Source organism: Amphiprion ocellaris, chromosome 12, assembly GCF_022539595.1.
Source record: "Amphiprion ocellaris isolate individual 3 ecotype Okinawa chromosome 12, ASM2253959v1, whole genome shotgun sequence".
NCBI lineage: Eukaryota > Metazoa > Chordata > Actinopteri > Pomacentridae > Amphiprion > Amphiprion ocellaris.
This window is the reverse complement of record NC_072777.1, coordinates 10659949-10687752: the sequence shown is the minus strand read 5'-3', so window position 1 is coordinate 10687752 and position 27804 is coordinate 10659949. Positions and strand designations below refer to the sequence as shown.

The following is a 27804-nucleotide window of genomic DNA, read 5'->3' as shown; positions in this document are numbered from 1 at the left end:
GAGTGATTCTATAATCTATCATAATACCATAAGCTAGGGATTGACAGACTTTGACCCCACTCGCAGGTGTATAATAAGCCCCATTCACTTTGCATATGCTCTGTGAGCGAGGCTGCATGTGTGTGTGTCTGCTAATTCCTACCCCCAGGGGCATATGTTTACTCCCTGTTCAACAAAGCATCATATTCATTGCTCAGGGGTTGAGAGGTGCATAATCTAAGCCTGACCTTCAGCCAGTTAACTAACTGACAGCTTAGAGTGTTGGTGGTGGTGGGGGGGGGGGGGGGGGGGTTGCATAACATTTTAAGTCCTAACTAACGGTTTCCTAACATCACCATAACAAAGGAGATGTTTGCCACTTCATAACATGGGATGCACTGTATAAAATGAGCAGGAGTGGATGAGGAAGAGGAGTGCAGAAGACAGCAGAGAAACGCAAAGGCATTTAGTCTGGAAGAGGCCATGACCTTGTTAAAGAACAGCGAAATAGTCATTTAACAAAAAATGAGATTTAATAAATGAAAACAGAAGGCCAGGTTCACAAACAACATGAAGAGCATCCCCCTGCTCTTCAAATATGAAATGTACTGGCCTTGTCTCAAGGTAACTTCTGCAAAGGGGAGTGTGTTTTTGCCATCTGTGGAGCATGTATTGCAAAAAAAATAATAATAAAACATTTTTAAAGCCCAGCAGTAATTTGTTCTGAACTTAACTCTGTTGTCTCCAAATCTTTGACTACATAATTTCAACCTTTGAATATGAAGAGCAGTGGAGGACAGTGGCAAATACAGATGCAGAAAAAATGGAGAGACTACTGCAGGAAACAAATAACATTTTATTCACGCATGAAATGGGTAATTGTTGTCGTAAATGCAATGATTTCGAGGTCTGTGCGGTACAGGCCACTTAGCAGTCTCTTACAGTCTTCATTTATCTGGGTATTTAGGTCGTTCAGGTTTATGCCATCATTTCACACATCAACAATCCTCAGTTCAGCTTTAGCTGCAACATCGCTGCTTTCTTCCCTCCTGAGCTTTAGATAAGTCAGCTTATGAGTTCACGCATTATACAAGCTGAGAGTTCAGGATAAAGGATGGATTTCTAAACATGTCTACATTCAATAGGGGTATTTTTATTTTATGTAAAAACAAAAAAGTTACACATAATATATGGATTTTGTCAAACAACTTGATCAGAGGAGGGTTTTAGATGAGAATAACGATGATATGGGCAGTAAAAAAAATGAAATTCTATATTATTAAAAGTGGATAGGATCTAGTTTTGGAAGACTTTTCTCACACATGTCTTTTAGATTAAACTCAGCATGCATTTAGTACAAAATAATAGTTGTTTATTTAATCCCTAAACACTGCTGATGCACTAAATGTGATGAATTATTGAACTTTTGCATAAACATCAAGCCTTGCAAAGCACCACTATGGTACAAAACGTAAATTATCAATACATTTCCACCATTTTGAGTGTGCATTTTTATTATTTAAGTGTCTATGATCTATATTCTGGTGGTCATTACTGTGTTTTTGTCATTTTTTGCTTACAACTAGATCTTAAACTGCTATATTTTCATTGAACCTCAGCACATTTTTTCCACTTTAATCCAGCAGGGAATTAGTCCAAGCAGCCAAGATCAGGAAATGAGTCATTTCACAAAATCATATTAATCTCCTAAACATAAACCGTCACACTTACAGTAGAATTATTCTTCCAGTCATTTTTCAAATCAAAGCTCTTTGTGAGTGGATTAGGTGTACAATAATTTTGCATGGCATTAGACCATAATTACTGGTGGATTGCTCTGTTTTTTTCCTTCTTCCTTTCAGTCAGTTCAATGAGAAGGTAAATAAAAAAGCTGCCACCGTCGTTGCAGATTATTATAAACTGAAGTTGCATAAAAGACACTGTTGGAAACATCAGTTTATATAGAAATGTACTTTTCAGCAGCAAACAAAAAACTCCCCCTCCAGTGACCTGAAAGAGTCCAAAACAGACTGAAAACTGGGGCCACTTCTGCCTTTCAAGGTAAAATATACTAAAGATTGGAAAATTCATCATATTGATCCATATGTCACAAAAACAGTGTCCTTGTGGATGTGAGGCAAACAGCACAAAATCATAAATAAAAACAACTCCTGGAGTAACTCCTTTCTAAAGGAACTTTACAACCTCTTGGGCTTCATCATGCATTTATTTAACCCTATCAAACATGTACATGTGCCGCAATGCATTCAGTTAAAACATGATTGTTTGATTTGAAGGTCAATGTATCTTCACGCACATTTTCAAAAATCACAGAAGTATTTCTTCATCAGCCCATAATTTTAGGTCATGCAGTGTATTTTTTAGACATTTTGTGAGCAAAAATATTAGATTACAACTATAAACTGTGGTGCTACACTGCAGTTCAGATCAGCTTACACTACATGATGCCCTATTATATGTTAAACCATCTAACATAGTTTAAAGTAGATTTAAATTGTATTTGCTCCATGTGTTTTAAAAACCACTTAAATAACATGTCTCATGTTTTTTCCACAAGAAAAAGTTTGATTAAATAGTTAAAATTATTTTTAAAAATGCAAGTTTTTCCTTCTCTCTCACTGAAAACCCTGTTTCTATGCAATATTCAGATTTTTTTTTTTAAGTGAACAATCTACACTGTAAAAAAAACATCCATTAACAAAATGGTGAAAACCTAGCAGCAAAAAACAAAACTGAAACAGACAACAAAACAGTGGTATACTGTGAAATGCCAAAATTGTAAACACTGTGAAAATATTAGCCAATATCTGTAAAATACTATTTTTAACTGATTTTAATACATCAAAAAATATTTTTAGTTTTTCTGTGACTTTACTTGATATTATCTGTATTTTAACAAAATAACAAACACATTTAAATTAAATAATTTTTTTATATATATATATATATATATATATATATATATATATAGCAAATTGTTTCAAAAACCACAGTTACAAAAAGTAAAAATCTTTCATTTTTACAGTGTTTGAGCATTTGCATATTCTTAGATTTGAAGCTTGTTCATTTCAAACTGCTGAATATAAGGTGTCTCATTCTTCAGTAAATTTTGATGTCATATAATCATGCTAATATGGAAAGTTTTAGAGCGGATGAATGGAAAACAGGTTTGTAGTGTCGGACTGAGCACAGATTTGCATCATTCTGCTCAGTGAAGGTCTAACAGCAGCAGGAGGAGGTAAAATCCATGAGCTGTTTGTGCTTAGATAGTGTTATAAGGCATCTGTTACAATAATAACAACCTAAAACAGCAACATATTAGTGTAGTGATGCACAATTGGAGGCATTCTCTATATTGAGGACTTCTGTTTAATGTGAAGTATGTAGTTTTTGTGATCAATTATCTAAATGCAAATGCATAATTTTTACTTGCAATGGAGTATTTTTTACAAAAAAAAGCAAATGGGAACTCAAGATTTTCAGGATTTTATGTATTTTTAATCAGATTTAAACATTGATATCAATTGTATGCTTACTCGAGATTGGTTTCCAAACCATCAAATAGTTCTGATGTCTTATAATTATGCTAGCATAACGAAGCTGTGCAAATCGTGGATGTGACAAGAGGCTTGTAGGGTCAGTGAGAGCATCATTCTGCTCATTGAAGGTAAATCAACAACAGGAGCAAAAATAGAGACAAGAGGGACTTTAAGATGAGATGTTACATGTTATCTAGATATCTTAATAATAATCCAAAATAAGACATTGCTGTAATAATGCACATAAAATGAAATATGTTTTGTAATCAACTATCTAATTCTAAATGCAGATTTTTTTTTTCTTTTACTTGCAGTGGAGTATATTTTTTAAAGTATCTGGAGGTTTTCAAGTTTTTGTATTAGTTGCATGTTGGTAATAAGTGGATTCCACACTGTCAGGTTCTTCTGATGTCACAAAATCATGTTGGCATGGAGAATCTTTGCAGCAGATCAATGTAAAAACAGGTTTGTAGTGTCAGACTGTGCACCATTGTGCTCAGTGAAGGTCGAACAGCAGCAGGAGGAATAAAAATAGAAGAGGGTTTGTAAGATCTTAATAATGCTTCAAAATAATATAGTATTACTGTGATAATGCACTCCCTATAGCCATTCTCGTTACTGATGACTTCTGTTTCAAGTATCTTTTGCAATCAGTTACCAAAATACAATTCTAAATGCAGAATGTCTAATTGAAATTGACTTTTTTTTCTAAAAGTTCTCCACAAAAATGGAGATCAATGTGTAAACAGGTTTGTAGTGTCAGACTGAGCACAGAGCTGCATTATTCTGCAAACAAGAAGGGAAAAAGAGGAGTGGGACTTTAAGATTGGATGTTATCTGTTATAAAAGATCTATAATCCAAAAAGGTAGCACATTATCACCATACTGGGGGCTTTAGTTTAATAGTGGTATTGTATTAGGAGTATTTCCACACACTTTTGGTAAAATGTGTGATTTTTTTTCTTCCAAAGCCTAATTCTCTGGATCCATCAGCTTTCCCACCGTCCTCTCCATCACGTGGCAGCCTCCGTTTCTTCATTTCACCAGGACTCTTTGGTTGACTTTCAGCGCCGCTTAAGGACCCGGTGTGCCTCCAGAAAAAAAAAAAAAAAAAAAAGGCGCCGAGGCTTAGCGGGAATCAAAAGCTGTCATTCTGGAGCTCCGGGGCCGCTGCTGTGCCGCACACGAGCCGCTCAACACCCTTCAGCGTGCGGCAGCGCAACCTGACCAAAGCCCGTGTTCTCAGTCGCAACCGGATCATATGACTCTGCAGATCCCTAAATGCTCTTAGAGCCGCCGATGGCCAGCAGTGGCTGCGCTCCATAAGACCAAAAAGCCAAAGGAGTTTAACGGATGTGTTGCTGCGATTATTCGGCCAAGTATCTTTATCCCACGTTTGGATTAGCAGCTAATGACAGAGGAAAAGCCTCGCTGCAAAGAAACACACAAGGCCACGTCAACTGAGAACAAGGGCCAGTCCTGTGTGCAGCAAAGCCTGAGCACTGCACTGCTGCTCTCATTCAGTTATTCAGAGCCTTCACTGAGGGGAAAACACACATTCAGCAATATAAAAATATGTAAGGTGAAAGTTCTGCACTCAAAATGTTACTGAGTTAAGGGCACTGTCAGCAAAATGCAACAAAAATGGAAGAATTCATCATGACGTCTGTGTAAAATGGTATTTCAGTTGTGTTTACATACATGGAGTTAAAGCTCCAGCTGCTCAATGGCCATCTAATTTTGTTGGATACACTGCAAAATATAAAAAAACAAAAACAAAAAAAAAACAAAATCAGTTTAAAAAAAGTTTGAAATCTGGCTGCAAATGTGAGATATAATCTGAGATTCACAGCCTGTAAAAGAACAAATTACTATTTTTTAAAATTAAAGATTTTTGATGTGATGTGGATATTAGGTGCAGTTTTGGTCTGTTTCTTATTAATGCTGTTATCTGTAATCTAAATAAACAGATCATCTGTAAAATAACAGTTTAAAAACTATTAACATTTTTAAGAAAATCCCTAATATATATATATTAATTTCTTAAAGCAAATGTCTGTAAAATAACATTTTGCTAACTGTAAATACAGTCTAAATAGCATAGCTTTGCTAGCATTGTGTTCTTTACAATTTAAGTCTGTTATTCATTTTAGAGTTCACAAGTAAATTAACATTTATTTCTGCAATTTTACTGGTTTTTAGCAGTAATTTAACAGAGGAGGGAAGATCTGTAAAATAACAGTAAATTTAAAAAAAATTTACAGTGAAAATTGTCTAAAATACTACTTCTGAACAGTGTCGTGTAACCGATAAAATCGCATCCTATTGGATGAAATCAGCATAGGTTTTGGATAAAGGGTCAATCTGAAATGTAACTAGATAAATACAGCACAGTATAAAGTACAGTATTCCCCTCTGGCATGTCATAAAGTAAAAAGAATGGAAAAAGAAAAACAAGTACAAGCACTCAACAGTTGTCAAAATTATACTCACATACCTACATATATTAATACTTTCTACCACTGATTGTTTCTCGTAGAATAAGCCTCCATATAAATCAAAAACCATCATCAATACCAAAGAGTCTGTGCTTAAATTAAAGCTCAAGCATCTGCTCAATATTCATGACATGAAATTGTTTATTTAGGCTCACGCATTCAAAATTAAGGTTTACATTACTTCACAGCAGATTCATCACTCATCACTGCTAAAGCAGTCTTCAGTATAATGAGCAGTCAGAAAGCCTTAACAAACTAAGTTAAACATCAGTGGAAAATGACAACAAAGCGTATTAAAAGCTTTATGCAACCACAAAAAAAAAAAAAAACACTGACTAGAAAACAGGTAACATCACAGTGTGGTACTTCGGAGTGCTCTTACATTACATGTGTTATGTCTTTATTTACCCCACCCGGCTGATGTGCACCCCCTCTTCTTACAGCAGATACATGTCACCACTAATGGACATCAAGTGCTTCCTTTTTGCAGCTTTTTCCTGGACATACATTAGAGGCAGAAAACCCATTTCTCAATCCATAAATAGCACACACACGCACGCACGCACACGCACACACACACACACACACCCACACACACACACACACACGCACACGCACACACACACTACATTCAAGCCACTCGCTCTTTCTAGTGACAGCAGGATACACTGAAAACTGTTCAGTTAAAAAGGAAGGAAAGGCCAGCGCTGTCTGAAGATTAAAAGTGTACCGTTCAACATAAATAATCTGATGAGAAGTTTATAGAGTTAGATGTACGTTAACTCTAGTCCCGCTTCATAGCGATTCAAATATTTGAAATGTTCGTTGTGTAAAAAAAAAAAATCTAAATTCTGCATTTGTGTCTCAACATCAATGACTACATTTTGAGAAAAAGGTTTTAAAAGGACGCGAAAGTAAATGTTTAATGGGCCCCGAAACCTGTTAGGTGCATTACAAAGCTGGTGCATTTCACTTTCTGTTAAACTTATTTACATCCTTGAAGTTCTCTGAATACTGTTTGGTGTCGCAGCTTCCTAACAGCTTCCTAACAGCAGGACAGGTCTGCTGTGGAGTCCTTTGCATTCATGGCAGTCAGTCAAACCTGAGGCAGCGAGAAGACAAATGTCCTCCCAGGTTGTAACTGTTAACAAAAGAAAGCTGTCCTCCATTTCAGTCGCCACTTCAGCTCAGTTTGTCCTGAATGTTCATCAGACTGTTGTATGACTTCGCTCGCTTGGCTGCAAAGACAGAATTCACATTACTGTGCAGAAATGATGCCTTGAATCAATCCTAATTTTTCCAGTGTTCACCATCACAGTGGATTTGAAGTGAAGCTGTCACGGTGTGATTGAAATGTTGACCTTGATTTTAAGGGTTTTAAAACAAATATTGCATTAACCGTTTATGAATGAAAGTATTTTTCATCACCACATTTTGCAATTTCTTCCATTAAGATGCTTTGCAATGATTTTACTGCAGCTGCCTGTTTGTTTGAGGGTCCTTCTGCCCTCAGTTTTGTCTTCTACAAGTGAAAATCAAATTCAACCAGGTTGACTTCATGTGACTGACTTGGCCATTTACAAATATTCCATTTTAAAGTCTTAAGAAGCTCCTATTCTACCTCTGTGACGTGTTTTGGGTCATTCTCCATCTGTACTACGAAGTATCGACCTATCAGTTGGCTGCATTTGACTGAATGTGAGCAGAAAGGATTTATATCTCTAAACATCTCATCCTGCTACTTTTCCTATTTATATTATCTACTTCTATCCTGCAACTTCTCTCAGCAGTCACATGATAAATACACACCACTGACTCAGCTCCACTGGCAGCCTTAAATGCCAAAGCAAACATACTTCTTGGTCAGTGTTCCCAGTGGTTTTTGTCTCGAGGTAAACCCGCTGTATTTAAGTTCATGAAGTCAGTTCTTAATTGTAGACTCTGACAGTGATACACTCACCTCCTGGAGACTGTTACTGACTTAACTTGATGTTATGCAGTGGATTTGTTTTTTTTACCTGGGAGAACAAACTCTGCAATTGACCACTTTGGTCTTAAAGGCTTTTTTGTGTTAGTGTTTGCCACAGTTTTCCTTCTTTTTATAAATGCAAATGAAACACTTGGAATAATTTTTTATTTATCTCCTTAATATGTCATTAAATAAGGAGGAAAGAGGTCGCCATGTGGCTGTACTTCCTGAACAGTTCCCCCCAATATTTTTGTTAACCCACTAACTCTTTTCTGCGAGGTTTGGTCAAGGGGATGTTCAAAGTTACAAAACAAACGTGACACACAATTCTCATTTTAACTTGATGATTGCCACTTGTTCATGTCAGTCATTATGTACATTATCAACAAACCTAAATTGACATATATGGCTACCTGTTCAATCCGTTTTCTGCAAGTTCTATTCACAAACCAAAGAACAAAAAGAAACTTTACAATGTAGAATTTTAAGTACTAATATAAATATAAATAATAATACATATTTATATTCCACCTGCCAAAGACATACACAAAAAGCAACAGTCTGACATGAAGTTCCAGGCTAAACTACACCTTCCTAAAGCAATATGATCCATGATGAGAAGCAGTCATGATATTACAGTTTTGTAGATACAGTGAAGCCCAAAATTATTCATACCCCTAGCAAAGTTTAACTTAAAATTACTTTTATTCAACCAGCAAGTTTTTTGGAAATTGGAGATGACACAGGTGTTTCCCAAAAGACAGTAAGATGATGTACAAGAGGCATCATTGTCGAAAAAATAAATTCTCATTTTTTAAATTTACATTTAAAAGTAACTTTAAGTTAAAATTTGCTAAGGGTATGAATAATTTCGGGCTAGACTGTGGATGAATGGTGAATGACGCACTTTCTGGTGCTGTAAGGATGCGCCACAGAACCGTGTCTTTCATAAAGATCCTGAGACAGATGTTGGAGTGGCATTACTGCATAAACAACTAAGCCAAAATATGCCTACTTTCCAAATTTTCACAGAATTCGCCTGGATGATGATGATTTGACCCACAGAATGTTTATTTTGCATCAAGTTTATTCATTTTCAGTCATCTGTTTTAATTTTAGTTATATCTGAACTTCAAATAATCCAGATTAAGGTCTTATAATTTCCAAGTGTTTTTCTTGTGGACCACATCTTTGTCATTTGGGGGACATTTGACATGATGTGGCAACCATCAGTTAGTATTGTCGGCTAGCCAAAGCACTGGCCACTGATCCAGTGAGGGGTCTAAACTATTGTGAATCTGAGGCAGATATTTAACGTTCTAATGATCCAGAAAAACACATACACTTATAAAACAAAAATTAATTCAGTCATTAGCCAGTTGATATTACTGCACAGTTTGTTACCCTCGCTTCTCTTACACGTCACTTATAGATAGATAAACAGTTGCACATTTTCATCGTGCCAATGAGGAAATAAAATACACAAGAAAACTGGTGAAAGCCACAATCTTTTAAATAGCTTGTTCAAATAAATAAATATGTTAAAAATGGGTCTTAGAAGTGGCTAAATGTGTGAATGACTATCACAAGCTATTTATTTCTATTCTACAGCACCCTCCAGCCAATACCTTAAAAGTGTTCCCTGAATCTTGGGAAACGCCCTCAGATACTTCAAGGCTTCCACCATCCACCCACACACGAAAAACGAAATCCTTAAACCTTGTCTATGATCTAAGCCAAACCCCAATATCAGTCAGTCAAGTCCTCCCTCCACAAAGACTCAAAACCCCTCAAAACCCTGTCAAAAAATCTGTGTGTGTGTGTGACAATGGGCGAATTAAGCTGGTTACTCACGGTGTATGAGCTTGCGTTTCTTTTGTTCAGAGTGAAGGAAGCTGCTCAAGTAGAAGATGATGGGCAGAAAGAGCATGAAGCTGGACACAGCAATGACAGCCACCGTCTCTTCACGAGGGAAGGAACAATTGAAATTCTTACTCCACAGTTTGCGGGTCATATTCATCTGAAATGAGGCAAACTCAGCGTAAGCTTCAGCTGACCACAACAATAGGATAGTTACTATTAATGCAATCTTGTGATATTTTTGCTGTTGTTTTCTGTTTAAACATACAAGCAAAATTTTGATGGTTCCAAAGAAGTAAGTGGGTTCTTCTGCATCCCTGGTCATATTACTGAATTGAAGAGCCAAGTTCAAGTTTCCATTTTTGTCACCCAACGTTTAATGTTCAGCTATTTTCTCCCTCTAATATAAATTCAACAACCGATGAGATATTGAAAAACTATCTCAATAGAAAAGATCATAATCAAGAGTAGAATGTAAACTGTGTCAGCACAACAAAAAAAAAAAACAAAAAACGAAAAACACACATGATTGTTGATTGATTTTTTCCTTCAGTTTTCTATAAAATATTATGACTGTTCTTGTAACTCAAATTTTGTTTCCAACACTTTGAAACAAATCTTGTAGGCTTCCCAAGAGGATGGAGCCTGACAGTACAGACAGTCACTGTACTATATTCTACACTATTTGTTCAACATACAATATTTATACTACATTAGCTGTTAGTATATCTACAATTATACATAGTGCCCCGAGACACTACAAATTTGCCTACACATGTGGTGGAAAGCTTCCAAATCGGTACAACTTTTGGCGATGTGACACAAAAATTTCCCAACCTCATCATCCTGTCACCATTTAAAAGAGGAATAAGATCTCTCTGACTAATTCTCCTTTGGTGTCTACAGATTCCTCTCTAGGGTGCAGCTTTGTTTCTTTAAATCTTCAAGAGAAGTTCTACACAGCTCTGCTCTCGACAGACATACGTACCGCATCTTCTATGTCAATACACAGAGTGTGATTCTTCTCCATTTTACCGTACAGCTCATTCAGGCCTCTGTATGTGTTCTTACAGTTTTTGCACAGCTCTGTATGGTTCCCCTGTGTAGAAGACAGTCATCGGAGTTAACTTCTGATCATGGACTCACAGTAGACAGACATCATCACCTAGTTCATAGCTGTGCATACCTCTTTATACTTATCAAAGCAGGTGATAGTTTGATTGAGAGTAGTCATGAAGTACAGCGTGGCGTTGGTTAGGCTCTGGAACTTTTCAGTGACACAATCTGCACAACAGGAAATAAAAGTGAGATTTGAACCGAGTTAAAATTACTTTGTTTAAATAATACAATCACTCCAACAGCTGCTGCATTTTGCTAAATGCAAGAGAAAAGCAAGAGGTTGAAATTATTATTTAATCATTAAATTACACTTTCCAAAAAAAAACACCCCAAAATACTGTTTCTATATCTTAATCATTAAGCCTTTTGCTGCTCTTGTCTGATTTATGTGAAGGTTAACTGAATATATAAACGCAGCATGCTATATTTTATCAAATTCTATATATTTTTTAAACATTGCAGACTAAGTATTTGTTGTTCCAAGACATCTCCAGAACAGATGGACAATTATTAAACAACCAAGTTTCCATTATATTGGAAATTATCAGTTTAGTTTAATTGAAAATAAGATATCAGAGGATGTCAGTTTGTAGTTTCTATGGGCTTTTTAATCACTATTTTCTGACACTTCAAGGATCAAACAATTATTAGTCAAGGAGATAATAATCATATTAATTGAAAATTGAAATAGTCATCAGTTGCAGCCTTTAGCAAACTAATTACCCTTGAATGGCACAGTCACGCTCATGGACTTTCCCACAGATAGAAATCAGTTTCAATATTTGCCACATCTGATGCAATTATCTGATAAAGTCACGAAATGCTATGGCTCCAGTTCCACTTCTAGTTAAATCAAAGTCAGATGTTTGACCTCTGTGACATCCAGTGTGCCTGCTGCTTACTGCCATCAAAGCACAGGATGCAAAACACTGAATACTTCCAACAACTGACTCTTAGACTGTTGACTTAATGTAGATGCTTTAGCCAGGAGTTCAAAGAAATGGATGCATTCCTAATTACACAGAGATATATTTTTTCGAACTGCAAACTAAATGTTTTACACTCCAGCAGAAGACTTACGATCACAGTCAGATTTCAGCCACAGATCTTCCAGGTTGCTGTACAGCTGGTAAACCAGCATCAGGCGATCACTGCGCAGAAGGCTGTCCCTGCAGCTCACGTTACCAGGACCCATCTGAGGAGACACAGGGATATCCCCAGACAAACAGAAAGAAAACAGATCAATACTTTATTGATCCAGGGGCAAAAGTATCCAGTAGCTTAAAAACTAGGCAGACAGAATAATATAACTAAAAAATGTAGCGTGCAGTGCAGAAATTGTGATGTTGCATATACAGCAGAAAGGTAGTATTATAATTAGCATTTATGAAGACTGAACAGATTGAATAATATTGTGATGCAAATGTTAAAGTGATCCTGTCATGTGACCATGCACTCAGTTACCTCCTATCTCCAAATGAGTTACAGGTGTTTCTGTTTCATTGTGACTAACAGCATAGCTGAAAATGCTTTTACACACACTGCTAGAGTCTGCAGGACAAGCAGACTAATTATAAGCACTTTTGCTTCCCCGGGGTTCCCTTTCATGTACATCTCCTGTAAACTACTTTTGTAGAATATGTTTGTCTTTCTCTGTGCATGAATAAAAATATATCTGAATCTGAGACACAGTTATGTTTCCTCAAATTTGTCACCACTAGAGTCACATCAAGACTCGTGACTGACGAGACGTCTGCGTATAAACCAGACCTATCTTCTTTAACACTGGAGAGAGTTTAATGCAAAGTAACGCACAGAAAATGACTTTAGCACTCACCTGGTCTGATGAGATGTTCTGGTAGGTGTCCACCAGTTTGCCATAAGTGGAGAAACAGTTCTGACACACCCTGACAGGTCGAGCAGCGGGAACCAGACACTTCACATAGTCCACATAGCGCTGGCCGAATACGTTGAGCAGCTCGACGCAGTAGTCACTGATCTCCAGGTCTTCTGGGAAGGAAGACAACAGACTGAGGGAGAACACAGAGTCCACAAAGGGCTTAAACACAGCAGAGTTAACAACACCAGCAGCAGAAGAGCTCAGCGTCGGCTTCAGTTGGTTCGTTGCTTCTGAAGCGGTGAAGTTTACGTCGCCAGACACGAAAGCGTTAATATCGATCAGTAAAAATAGCAAAAACAAACAGTTTTTGTACAGCGACATGGCTAAAAATGGAGAACGAAGCAGCTCTCCTTCTGGCTTCACTCATAACAACCCATGACTTCCTCCTTTACGCCAAACGCGATCATGTGACTGATGTGAAATCTCGCGAGAGTACATCAAAGTGTCGTTATCGTCTGCATGTGAATGAATTAATAACAATATAACTTCTGAAGGTAAATTTGAAGGGTAAAGTATAACATTCGAGGTTATCTTGTCTGCTTTAGTATGCTGCTTGTATTTATATTACTTAATTATATGAACTTTGCACTACTACATTTCTATTCACTTTTATTAAATCTATTTTAGTAATGTAACGCCCTACTGAACCTGCAGTTCTTGAACTTTCTCACACGTTATTGTTCTATATGTATTTGTTTATATTCTGCTTTCACTAATTATACAAGTGTCTGCAATTCTAGTTCAAAGCAAGCAAATAGTGTCAGGCCCAGTTTCATCAGTTGCATCTTGTTCGGTAAAATACACTTTTAAGTAGCCTAATACACAAAGTCAGCATTAGTAAAACCCCGAAATAAAGCATCTCCATCCCTCACCTGAATATGCAGCTCCCACCTATTCGCTACATATCCTGTCATCCTGCTAGACATCCTCAAAGTCATTTTCCTTTAAATCCATTGCACCAACAACAAACAGAGAACCAGTGAAAGGTAAAGAACGGATTTTCTGACCTAATGCTGTTTGTTTCGTTACTTGGTTAATATTTCATAGTGTGTGCATGTCTCATTACTGTTTTGGATGTCTCTTATTTGTATTGCATTACATCCTTATGTGTAATACCTTGAGGAAAATGTAAATGCCAAGTTAGTGCACTGATGCATTAAAGAATCAAGTACTGTCAGTCTACTTTGCTTAATCAAGAAACAACTAGTTAGTGCTGACATTTAAATTTGATCTGTTACAGTATTTATTAGTCTATATGTCATGGATATCTCCACTATGAATAGAAAAAAATCAAACACATACAAATTTTTAAAAAGTAGCCCTGGATATATTCAATCTATCCAATAATGCAATAAAGCCCTTAACAGGAAATGATATACTTTTGTCTGTCTAACTGTCTAATTATGGAGATTTTTCTTTTTGATAGTGTCACAGCAGGATTTCTGCAGCAGCAACATCATGTGTGGATGCTTCCCCATTACTGCATATAGAATGTGATCTGTCCAATCAGTGAAGTAACTAACAAAATATTAGTGTTAAGGAAAACACATTTCACTGTTTTATTGTAAGTTACGGTCATCAGATAAATTATCATTAGACAAATTTTTTTAAATTATTATTATCATTATCAAGACAGACAGCAGATTCGTTCAGATTTGTGGTGCTGTTTAATTTGAACTTTATATGTGAACTTCCTCTCCTCACGGGCATTATTCTGGTATATGTCAACCAAATTAACCCTGTAAGACCCAAATATAGAAAAAAAATGAGCAAAAATATAAATAAATAAAATAAATAATAAAATAAAAAATAACTAAATAAAAATTAAACATATATATATATATATATATATATATATATATATATATATATATATATATATATATAAAAATAATATTATTATTATTATTATATTATTATTATTATTATTATTATCAAGTATTTCCAATGAATGCTTGTACATTTGAATCTATCTGTGCAAATGATTTCATTAACACTAATTCTTCAACATTCATTTTACTCAAAATTTACTGAAATCTATCTATCTATCTATCTATCTATCTATCTATCTATCTATCTATCTATCTATCTATCTATCTATCTATCTATCTATCTATCTATCTATCTATCTATCTATCTATCACACATAACATAAAGTGATGCTATTTCCTCTGTGCTGTAGGTCACTGCCTGCAGTTTGAATAAGGGGGAGGCATGAGTGTTGGATAGATAGCCCCTTCCTCCTGGTCTCCTCATTATTTGCGGGTTTTTGACACCATACAATTTTGCAATGTACGCCCGGCTCGGAGCAAATAATCATGGAGTCAAGGTAAACGACTTGGGCTCCAATCCTGATTGTGATAATTGTCAAAAACCCCCTCGAATCAAGCGACCGCAGTCAATGGTTGTTAATGTGAAATTAGTGGCTCTTGATAACTTACGGGCCGCATCAATTCCGCTGCCATCAGAGCCTAATGAAAATAAGGGGGCAGAGGATGCGCACAGCATTAGAGGCCTATTCTGCAGCCTGCGCACCACTCTGCTGATAAATATGGATTCTGGCCCCTGATGCTCCCCTCTCTGCACATGGCACCGGCAGCTCATTAACTCTTCTTCTCCTGACCAGAGTTCACCTAATTGTTCAGATGTTCCCCCATTCCTTTATTATTTTCTAGTGTGGCTCTCAGAAAGAGGGAGTGATTACAAAGTAAACCCTTTTTGATCTTGCTTTTTTTTATGCACAGTTGTGGATGGTTACACCTCAGCTTTTAGCATTTTATCACAAATACCTTTAAAAAGAGCACAGATTCAGCCTATATGTTATTATTATTATTATTATTATTCAATTTATAGGCCCATAGGCGAGTTTCATCCACCATTGATCACATAATTCCCTAAGTTTTGAATGTATTTCCTCTAATCAGCAGTAAAATGTGCATTTCATCACTATTTGAGATGACCATTATTGTGTGATGGCAGAAAATGCCTTCATTAGCATGTGATGAATAGAGAAACCAAGAGGACAAAAAAATCACTAATTCGGTCCATAAATTAGACGATATGATGATGATGATGATGATGATGATGACGACGATGATGATGATGATGAGGGCCCTTCAGGAACAGAGGCAGGACTCAGTCTTGGAGGCTCCTCGTGATTTGGAGAACAGTATATCCTGCAGGACCAGGCGAAGAAGAACACTGGGTACATGGTGATATGTGCGACTCAGTTTTACTCAGCGGCGTACAAATAGTTTCAAATAACAGGGAGGTGAGTGTTGAAGCCAAAAGTCCGTCGTGTGTGCACACCAGTGATGATTTAGAGGATACTGAGGATCTCACTGGCTTATATTTGTTTAGACTGATATGTATAATTTACTAACAGCACTTCTCCCTTGTAGCTGGTTGACAGTTGATAAGTAATTCAGTGGTTTCCATGTACAGCATGGTAATTAATGGGGTCTGCTACAGTAATTTCTGTTTGTTTTTTTTTTTTTTTTTACTTTTTTTAATCTTTGCATACATTTTTTTGAATGTATTTTTTGCATTTCAAGTTTTTTGGCATCAAAAATTATTCTAATAAAACTAAAATTATTCTAATAAAACTATATAAAATTGTTAAAAGAGACATAACAGCTGTTAGAACCTGAAATGATAACTGACACAGTTTTTTTGTTTGTTTGTATGCCATTGTTGCATTGTTTTGTTGTGTTTTAATATTTGGACAAATGATTTAACCAGTCACTGCATTTCATGAGCTTGTATTTCACAAGTTCTATTTCAATCTAAGGTCTTTTTCTGGATGGTAGTGGCTTGCTGATCTTTAAATAGTATTGAAATCATTTCCCCCATAGCAGGAGATCAAAATAATTGTTTTAAGGTATGTTCCCATTTCCTAGCATTTCAACAGTGGCTACAAAATACGCCTCTGTTGTTTTTCATAAGACATATTCATATAGAATCTTTTTAACATGTGTACACAAAAGTGATAATGATGGTTATACATATGTTTAAACCAAAAAAATGCCAAAAACTTTTGCTGTAATGTAAAAATGTAAGAGTAGAACTGTTGATGGAAGACCCTCATATGGGGCATGGACATCAATAGCCTATCAATATTTTTTAATACTCTAGCCTTGCTAATGTTAGGTCTGTGATAAATTATGTACACCATTATCTAAAATAAGAACATATTAGCCAACCAGCAGCTAATAATGCATCATTATCTTACTCAAAAGCAAACTTGCTGTCTTCATGTTTAGCTGATAGCATTGTGCCACCTTTATTAGTTTGCTGCAGCATTAGCTTACTAGCTTGAATTCTTCACTACTGTCCCAGTTGTTGGTGATTTGATATTATGTTTGTGTGAATAATTTAAGTATCAGTGTTAAAGTCACAGTGAAGTCATACCTCTTGGAAGATATGCTCTGACTGTTAAATAATTGATATCCACCGTGTTTGTTGTACACGGAGTATACCAACTGTTCTTTTCGCATACAGCTGTTTGTAATTTGGTTTTTATTGGATTGTTTCTGGCAACACAGGTGCCAGATTTTCACAGAATTTCTGTCTTATTTTACTTTGTTTAAAACTATTTTTTAAGGTTTTGTTGTTGTTATTGTTGTATAATTGGCAATGATCAAAACTGTTAAAAAGTAATTTCTGAATTTGCAATGCTGTTGCAGTTCAAACAAGAGCAACATCATCTTCTTGATTTACTAATAACAAATTTGTAGTCTTTTGTGATTTAATTACCCTCTCATTTAGTCCAGTTAAACAGAGGCTTCTTCATCTGCAAATTATATTGATATTCAATCTATTTTTTATTACTCTGGTTTATTCACATGTACTTTGACTATCTATCTTTCACATGAAAAGGTGCATCTATAAAATGATTTGTTTTGTCCTACACCTGTAAACTGTCACCACAAAAGTTAATTTGCGTGTACCAGTTTTCAGGATGAGAGACTGTGACCTAGTGAAAGTGGACAACCACAAAGGGGTTAACTCAAACCAGTTGAGCCTTAAACTTGGCTCTTGGCGTGGGGAGAGAAAATAGCTGTAAAGTTATGCAGAAGTTATTCTTCATCCTTCGGGCCGTCCCTAATCCGCCAAAAACCTCATTCTTTCATCGGAGAACTGTGCCTCCTTTCTAGTCCCCCCCTCTCTATACAACATAAAGTCAGACTGCATTTAATGGTTATGTCGGGATGGGAGAGGGGCTTTCTTCTTCCCTTTTTCTCCAGAATATTGCCCTTTTCGTCGTGTGAGTCTCCCAACCCGCGGGGACCCCTATATTCTTCCCTCCGCGTCTGACTCGAATCACAAACTAACCCTGATTTTCACCACTTTGCTGGGAATTGCGGGGAGTGATAATAGAGATTTCGCTTTCATTTTATACGCTTGACTTGGTTATTGTTGCTTTTCTCCTCTCCCGTGATTCTCCCCTTTTCCAGGGATTAGCCCTGACTTCGCCCGCTACACTGGCCGCCGAAGTGCCCCTGAGCCCCGGGATGACAATTGATGCAGATCAAGGCAGGGCAATTCTGTGCCTTTCAAAGGGACCCATCTGAGTTTAAATGAAGAAGTTCTTTAATGGAAGAAACGGATGCTCTTGAGTTTGCCTCCCACAAAATCAACTGCTAGATTTTAGATGGCTGTAGGGTAGTCAGAAGCCCCCTTACCATGTTTCCCCTCCTGACCATTAGATATAATCGGTTTTCATTGCAGGTCTTTAATTGAATTATACTTTTAACAGTTTTAAAATTGTTTAACTGGTCTGAGGGAATGAAAAGAAGTGTTTTTGAGTTAAGATTATGTAATATTTTCACGACATAAAAAGGCCTCTGTGCTTTTTAAATAAGGATTTACAAACTTTTCTTTACTGTTAACATGAAATGAGGTTGTTAGCCATTAGTTTGGACCAAAAACAACAAAAACTTTTTCTGTAATATGTAAAAATATAAGTGTAGGATTTCTGAAGGAAGACACAAAAAAGTATTGTACATTATCAGCTATAGAAATGCATCATTAGTCTAAAAGGCTGACTGACTTTATGCTAAGCTATTAATGTTATGCTAGCTAGCTCAAAGCCGAGCTACTGTATGCCAAACATCTCTGTTGATTTGAAATTATTTTTATGTCATGAATTTACTATCAGTGATACAGAAATAGCACTTTATACAGTAACATAGTAACAAACCAGCAGTGAAAATGTATTATTATCAGTTTAAAGAGTTAACTAGTGGAATTTATGTTAAGCAAACATTATGCTATATTAGGTTGCGCTAGCATTATATATCTAGCTTGAAAGTTGATATATTGTAGGCCAATATCCCTGTTAATTTGACAATACTTTTATGTCAAGAATTTAAATATCAGTGATTAAAAAAAGTATCATCTAATACAGTGATATAATAGCTAACCAGCAGAATAAAAAATCATTCTTATCCAACTATTTATGTTAAGCTAATAATGTTATGCTATATTAGCTTGCTGTAGCATTAGATTGCAAGTTTGAAATCATAGCTACTGTAGGCCAAACATTCCTGTTGATTTGAAATTATTTTTATGTCATGAATTTTACTCTCACTGACAAAGTCTTATTAGCTAATACGGTAACATCATAGCTAACCATCAGTGAAATAAATAAATAAATTCTTATGTGACTACAATGCTAGCTAGCTGAGTGTATGTTAAGCTAATAATAACATTAGCTATATTAGTTTGCTGTAGCAATGGCTAACTAGCTTGAATTCTTTGCTCCTGTCGGCTAAACATGTTTGCATGAATTAAAATATCAGTGACAATAAAGTTAGAAGTTTCCTCCTTAGTCCCTTAATTGTGCAATAATTGGTCATTTAAAAATGTAAAAATAAAAATATTTATTGAACATTATTATTGCAGTTAAAGTCAGATACACATCAACATTGGAGAGCATAGTTAAAATTTCTGTTGCTCAAAGTGACTGAATTGGCCACTACAAGACAGGTTTATAAACTGCATGACAATGGTGATGATGGTAAGAGTTTAGACAATATTGAAGCTGTTAAAGATGATATAGTGCTGGTGTGATGATGATGATGATGATTATAAAGAAGAAGAAGATGACAATAATCAGGTTACTATCATCATTACGGTGAAAAGAGGAAGAACAGAGATACTGATGAGGATGATGGTGATGATGATAGCAATGTCAGGCCAGTGGTGGTGCCAACGATGACTGGCAAAAATGTTGATGATAGTGATAATCAGTGAGGGTGAAGAGGAGGATGATGTTAAGATCAGATTTGGAATGTTAATAAATTTTACTTCAGCAGCTGTTAAGTACTTTTACACAGTTCCGAAAAATTCTAAGAAGATAAGAACACAGTAAACACAACTGCAACAAAGCTAGTACATAACAAATCAAAGCATTTAAATAAATTCAAAAGTCTTAGTTAACAACATGCTGTCAAAACAGTCTCAATGCTTCTTACCACTAACTCTCCAAGTATCTGGAATACAACTGGACGGATGAACAACATTCGTCCTAAAGATACTCCCTTGTCACTCCGCCAAGGAACACAGCGGAGTTATGTGACGATTGGTGTTGGTTTGTCCGTCTGTTTGTCTGTCCATTCACAACATTGCTGAAAAATGGATAAACGGATTTGGAGGAAATTTTCAGGGAAGGTCAGGAATAGCACTAGGACCAGCTGATTAGATTTTGGTAGTGATGTGGTTTATAGTCTGGATCCATGGATTTGTTAGAGATTTCTGCACCATTGCGAGACAGCGGCACTTCATCACTGTAACTATGACAAAAAGTGAACACTATGTCAGCTGCATGCTGACGATCACATGATCGTGATCCTACTACAAATAGACCACTGTGGACCACGAATTGTTCATTTAAAGAGTTCATCCATCAGAAATGATGCAGCCTTGGCAGAGTACTGCGCTCTCTTAGTGCTTTTCTTGTGTTTTTAGTTTTGATGATGGTGGAGAAGAGCACTGTGTAAGACGTTGTTGCATAAGGTCTGAGAGGTGGTGGTGTTTGGTGAATGCGAAGGGCACAGCAGATAATTTATATGATTTTCATCAAACCATTCAGTGACCCCTAGTGTCCTATTTATGGCGGCATTGTCATGCTGGAAGAGACCTCTCCCATCAGGACAGAAATGTTTCATCATAGAGTAAAGATATGGATAACATAATGAGTTACTTTATGTATCTCCAGTATATGGTTAATGTACAGTATATCTGTGTATCCTAGTTACATGACAAAAGAGACATACCATACTATACAGAATATTTATATATATGTAAGTTATAGTACAAGAATAAAAAGATAATGATCAGTGCAATAGAAAGTCTATTTACTCAAGTAATGTAAGTACAAATTTGAAGAATTTGTAACTGAGTAGTTTATTCTACTTTATACTTCTCTGCTGCACTGTAAAGTATTGTACTTTTTACATGTTACACCACTGGTAGATTTTTAAACTTTTTTTTGCAACCTTACAAATAGTGAGTTTGTCCCATTTGTCATTTTTCAGAGATCTCTGTAGTTTCTCTTTTACATTTCTTCAGTGGTTTCATTAAATAAACTCTTCTAGGCCTCAGTGAAGTGAACCTATTGCACAGAAGATAAAGGTTTTTAAGAAAAAGTCCAAAAACAACCTCTTTTCTCTTTTCTTTTTTATCTATTATTCATGACCCCTAATGGCCCTTTACAACATTAGTCATTCTCAGGGCGTCAAAAGCATCTCTGTGTTGTCAGTGCCACGTGTCAGTATTTGATGCTGATAGATGTGTAGGAACTTTGCCTGTTTAAAAGAGTGGCATATCTAGATTGGAGGGGTAAGTCAGAGGACTTTACTTTCACTGATTGAGATTCGTGCCCTTTGAATAATATTTTTTCACTTTGTTTCATTTCATTTTGGGACTTAACTTTCATTTTGACATGCTGTTTGGTGGAATTTAGGCATCAAAACTACTAGATTAAATTTAGTCACCGAAATTAGCACTTGGTTAGGTTTAGGAAAAGGTCATCAGTTGGGTGAAATACACTGTTTTATAACATTAAGCACATTGTTCAAGGCAAACTTATTCTTGCCTGAAAAGGCCAGGAATCGCTGACATTCAGGGACATTTTTAGGCTCTATCGGACTTCCCTACACCTTGTTAAATGGCACAAAAAGTATGTTCAAATATGACGCCAAGCAGTGTGGGCAAAGGTGCCATATGTGGGAGTCCAGGCTCTCTTTTATCCCATTAGAGGGGACTTGACTTCTAAGTTTGGAACTACTGGGCTAAACTAATTGCTAAGTTTAAATACAGTTGGTTACAAGCTACCAACACTGACTGCAGCAACGCTAAGACATCAATAACAACCTTGTTAATTACAGATTTAACAGTCATTGCTAATGCAGAATAATGTAAAGTATGTGTAAATGCAAACTAGGGCATGAAAGTAGGTGTTATTACAGTCTATCAGCTTTGTAGGTGTCACTGTCTGAACACTGCAGCAGTTTTAAACAAGACTTTACAGATCTGCTCATCGCGTCACACAAGAGAGATCTTCATGTATTTGCAGTGTCTCTCCCAATCAGGCATCTCGGCGGCACTGTGAGAAGTTAATCTTTGTTGACGGTGTGTTGTGCACTCTTCCATGGGCCAGTTGGGTTGGGATCTCTCCTGGAAAGTCCAGTCTATGCTCAAATAGAGGGGGGATAATTACCAAACACGCAGCCGACAGCAGCAACACAAAAGCAGCATTGACTTCCTCACTGCTGGTCGCCTCCAGGGGATGGTCCCGCTCCCTGCTCACCCTGCTCACCCAGACCTCTTCTCATCACTCCTGAGAGGCAGGACGACTTGTTCCATAACAAGACGCGAAACTGACTTCTTTCAGCTCCAGTGAACTGGACATAAACCCCGACTGACAACCTCCAGTGCCCAAACAGAACAGAGAGGACGGGTGGGCCGGGACAGAGGACAAGAGAGAGGTGGGGGCGGCACAGGGCACACGAAATAAAGTTGTTATTCACTTTAATCTTGCATCCTGGAGACAAAAACAAAGGAACTTCACTTAAAACTGATCTGTCCAGTTCCAGCAACTGTGGTGTCTAACACTTTCATCTGGCTCTTCTGAAACTCTTCCGCAGATGTTTGCCAATTTTTTAATCTCCCTCTTTAGTAAATTTCTGATTTCTCTTCACGGTCTTCTCAGAGCCACCTTCCCCCTCTCAGAGCTCAGTGCGTCACAGCAATGAAAGCACGACGTGCTGTAAATGTAATGGGCCGGGGTGATTGTTTCTGACAAGCAACAAAACACATCGTCCCTCCCCTCAAATTAGTCCCCCAGGAGGGGGTGGGGTAAAGGGTTCATGTCCCAGGAGACACATGGACACGACAGCATGCCAGCATATAGCATAAGCATGCATGTGACTTTCATCTATAGTATGCTGTGGGTATGTCGTGGTGTGTTGTCTTTATTGAAAAATGTAGATCATCTATCCTGTAACCCACAATTCTGCTGAAGCAAACAAAACTGACTGTAAACTAACAATAGTTTTTTTTGCCTCCTTCCTGTTTGGAATTTCCTAGTATGTTTTGAATTTATATCCTCAGTTTTTTGCCTGCTTCAAAAGCTGCATGATAATATTTCATATTATTACTTCTTGTTACTGCAGCACATTGCAAAACATATTAGTCTTTTAAAGTCACTTTAGGAAGAAAAAGTTAGCAGATGAATTTGTTTCCCTTAATCCAAGATTATCTGTGTCTGTAGCATGAAAATATTTTACTCTGACAAAGTACTCAATCGGAAGTAATTTTTGCATTTTTATTTATTGCAGTAAGCTAAGATAAGATGAGACAAGACAAGACAAGGTAGAACTTCAGGAATCCCAAAGCAAATTCTTGTGCTAGATAATGCTCAGAAACAACATAACAATAAACCAAGACTAGCAAAAATAAAGTAACAAGTTACAGCACTGGCCAATTGAAGTAATGATCAATTTAGTAAAAATAAGAAAGCTCAAATAAAACTAGGACAGGAAAGTAAGAAATAATACTGGCAACGATACTGAAGAAATACAGTAATATTGCACATGAAGCTGTGTAGTAAATATAACATCTATTAGGAATATAAGGTCACAGCAGCGATAACAATATTTTTTAGAACCAAACTGAGTTAAAAGACTGGTTCAGATTGTAAAGTTGTGTGGTACAAAGAAACCATCAAAACCTCAAGATGAAAACCAAATATTGTCTTACATATTCTTTTTGTTAAATCTGTTTTTAAGGAAAAGAAAATCTAAAAGCATCACATATATTATAAAATTAAAAAACATCAAGTGAGATTGTCATTGTAAATGTCCCAAATGTACACCAAATAACAAAATCCTATGTTTTCCATACTAATGTTTGCACAGCTTTTTGAAATATTTAAAAATACTCACCTTCTGCTGATGTATTTGTTAGTTGCTACCTTTATCGCACATTATCACTGTCTACTGTTGAGCCTTTCCCTTCTCTGCAGTTCGCAGAATACAAAATGTTGATCTCCAGTCCCGCTAGCAGTGAGAAATTGCACAAGCAACTTCTGACAATTAGCAAAAGCTAACCTCATCTGCACCACATTATTTTAATATGTAATTAAACCTTCTTTAAATGATCAGTTTGCTATAATTAGAGTTGAGGGGAAACTCAATTTCAAAAGTGGATCCTTGAGGCAGCTAATGCCAGAAATGAATTTCTATGGTGGCGGTGAAACGTGACGAGTCTCTTCAAGTACAAAACCACTTTTAGGTGCAAAGTTACACTGGCGTGAAAGCTGCAGCCTTGTGGTCTCATAAGTATCATTAATTTTTACATAAAACTTTAACAAAAGCTACGGCAGACACACTGCTGTATAGCTATGTACTTTTAAATAAACTGTAATCATTGGACATTATTAGTGAAAATCCAATGCTTTGTATTTCAATCCTTCAAACGCACAATATTATTGACACAAGCTCAGAAAGGCTGATACCTAAATTGCCAATTTGTGGAAGCTGCACGTTATCCAGTCATATTATTCATAGTGAGCCAAGGTTGAATAGGCAGTTAGCTAGACAGTTAGCAAGGGGTTAGCGTTAAAGCAAGCCCTGATTTGTGAACGAGGGAGTGGGAGGAGTGGTGGAGGGTTTGGCGTGCAGGAAAGCCTCTCCTGGGCCAGAAGAAAAGGATTTGGCCCAGATGCAGGCAGCGATGTTAACTTTGAGTGGCCCCTGTGGCTCAAGCTCAGTACCCCCTCCTTCTTACTTCCCAAGCTCCCAGGTTGCCTTTGCATGACATCATTCCCAAACTATGCCCCCCATACCCATGTGAATCTGAGCTGTCACAATCAACAGCCCCCCCATTAAACTGTACTGCGCCGCGGACCCATACGTTTCTTTTTCTCCCCCCCCCCCTTTTCCCTTTCTCCCTCTCGTCTTCTACCACCAATCTCCTCCCTTCTTCTTCTTTTTTAACCCCCAGAAAGGCATTGTTTGAGTCAGGGCTTGATCAAAAAACTGTTGCCCGCCAACCACGGGGCTTTCTGTAAATTCAATAAGGCCACCTTAAAGATTTTCCTAATTAATGGATGACATCTTTGGCTGGAGGAGAGGCGAGGCATTCTGCTCCAGCTCGCTCTTTGTTCGCCTCCTAATTAACTTTCCTAGGTCACTCAGGTCCCCGCAACCTGAGAGTGAAGAGCCCCCATTGAGGAGGGAGTTGTAAACTTACTTTTTTTGCCTCGGCACTTAAAAGGGGAAAGCAACTATAGGGAACAGAAAATATCCTATTTAAGTCCTTTGTGAGTGAACTGCTTGCACATGTTCCAATAAAGGAAGTCTTCTAAATAAGCTGCCATGTTGCTCTCCGCTCCCCCTCTTTCTCCCTTATCCCACCTCTTTCACTCCCAGCTCCACAGAAAGGTTATGAATGATAGCTCTGGGTTGAGGGGGGTAAAGGGCCAAAGGACAGCATCTGGGCATTGTAGAATTGTGAGCATCTGAAACTTTGAGGGAATTTGAGGATGGGAAAGCACTGAGCTGCTGGGTGGTGGGGTGGATGATTGAGAAAGGGGTGGATGATTAAGAAAATGTGGTGAATATGAGAAAAAAAAATAAGTGCCTCTTTGGCCCCATTATTGTTTGGGTGTTTCTAAAGGACCCCGTGTCTCCCAGCTGCTTTCATCACTTCTAATCTTTATCTTTCCAAAAAAAATAAGTCCAACAGAAACACCAATGAAAGCCCTTCACACAACCCACAATCTGTTACTGCTATGTGTGTTTCCATTACTTGGACACCGATGGCGCCTACGTGCTTTGTGTTGTCATTTTGTAATATGAGTAGACGCAGCCTAAATTAAGTTGTTATACTGAAGGTATGCGTAGGTGCAGTTACAGGCACAGAAACAGTCACATTATTCTCAAATTGTTAGTCATTTTGGATTTGTTGCATCAATTGTTGTCCATGAATGGAGCTGTATGTAGGGTTTAAAAATAGTTATGTCCAGGAGGGTTTTTTTGAGTTTATATTCTGAGCAAGCTAAAATAATAAAAATAAAAATGCTTGAGAGTTGCCCTATTGCAAGCTAACGTCATCATGCAAGCATTGCATTTGTCTAAATCACTACCTAACCTAAACCTCACGACAGAAATAACCTACAATTCATCATAAACAGAGCACACATACGTAACGTGTTTCATACAGTTGCCTTCACTCCAGACACATTTCAGTCAATGTTTTATCTTCAGAATGGCAAAATGCCTGGCAGTTCACATACAAGCCCTCTGCTGCACTGCTGCTGCTGTCCTCGGCTATCCTTGGTCTTTGGTATCTGTTTATAGAAATTAGAAGAATAATACATGAAGCTGCACTCACAAGAACACTTCATAACAAGCCTAAACCTAATTAATCACAAACGTGCCTCAGAGAGGAAGTTCTCAAACACTGACTTTTTTCATCTAGTTGTATTCAGCCTTTATTTTTTCTTTTAGCTTTCAAATGAATACTGTGGTCCAGATCTAATAGCTGGCTATGAGCATGGAGCTACTTCTGTGCATGAATGACAGCTATGAAATGAATTAATAGTGAGGCTGTGAGCATCATAGACTGCGTACAAAAGGTGGACGTAGCCAATATGACATTACAACACACCATGCTTTTTGTTTATTCTATTCCAAGTAAGACCATAATTTACTAAATTCACACCATGCTGGATTCAGAAAGTCCTGAAACTAGTGATTGATAGCATGAAATCATGAGAGGAAGATTTACCTAGATAGCAAACCGAGAAAAAAGTAGGATCGTTCTCTCAAAGACTTAGATGCAGTCTGACTTCTTTTTGCAACCAGAGAGTCGCCTCATGCTGGCTGTTAGAAAGAATGCAGGCTTAAAGCACCTCTGTGTTGGACTTCACCATCTTTTGGATAGTCTACGGTCAACGTGAAAGAAGTAACAACAGAGCATTCTCCTAACAAATAAGAAACTAACGCTCAAAGGCACTTTCACTCGAGCTGCACTTTGTGTATTTTGAGTGATCAGTTGTTGACGGTGGTTAATGTTGTCTAATGTAATGACTCTTCACACACTATGATTGGTCACAGTCTCTTCTTCTCTTCCTGAGTTATGGTGTTGAATAATGACCAGAAAAGTTTAGCAAACAATATAATGTCACAATGAAGTCAACCTTTTGGATATAAAATGTCTTAAGCTAATTATCTTATCAAGTAAACATTTGGGTGAAACGTTGTCATAATTACCATATGAATCCTTAAGATATGGACAAAAATGTTTTTGTGAAGTCACAGTGACCTTGACCTTTGATATTTGATCACTAAAAGATAATCAGGTGACCCAGTAATTGCTCCAAAAAAATGACAAAAGTATGTGACTAAT

The 27804-nt window shown here is 37.0% G+C and overlaps 1 protein-coding gene across 1 annotated transcript; it reads right to left on the bottom strand.

The window, feature by feature from the left end:
- Positions 1-6160: 6160 nt before the first annotated feature.
- ostm1 (osteoclastogenesis associated transmembrane protein 1) lies at positions 6161-13275 on the bottom strand. The gene is made up of 6 exons (XM_023287665.3): positions 12823-13275; positions 12066-12180; positions 11053-11150; positions 10855-10965; positions 9861-10026; positions 6161-7275 (listed from the first exon to the last, which is right to left on the bottom strand). The coding sequence occupies exons 1-6, from the start codon at positions 13204-13206 to the stop codon at positions 7220-7222; spliced, it is 930 nt and encodes a 309-aa protein (XP_023143433.1). The 5' UTR covers positions 13207-13275; the 3' UTR covers positions 6161-7219.
- Positions 13276-27804: the final 14529 nt, after the last annotated feature.

Coding starts and splice junctions, on each gene's coding strand:
- ostm1 (XM_023287665.3), bottom strand. CDS start 13,206: ATGTCGCTGTACAAAAACTGTTTGTTTTTGCTATTTTTACTGATCGAT. Junction 11,151..12,065: donor GCTGAAATCTGACTGTGATC/GTAAGTCTTCTG, acceptor CCTGTTGTGCAG/ATTGTGTCACTGAAAAGTTC. Junction 10,966..11,052: donor GCTTTGATAAGTATAAAGAG/GTATGCACAGCT, acceptor TCTTCTACACAG/GGGAACCATACAGAGCTGTG.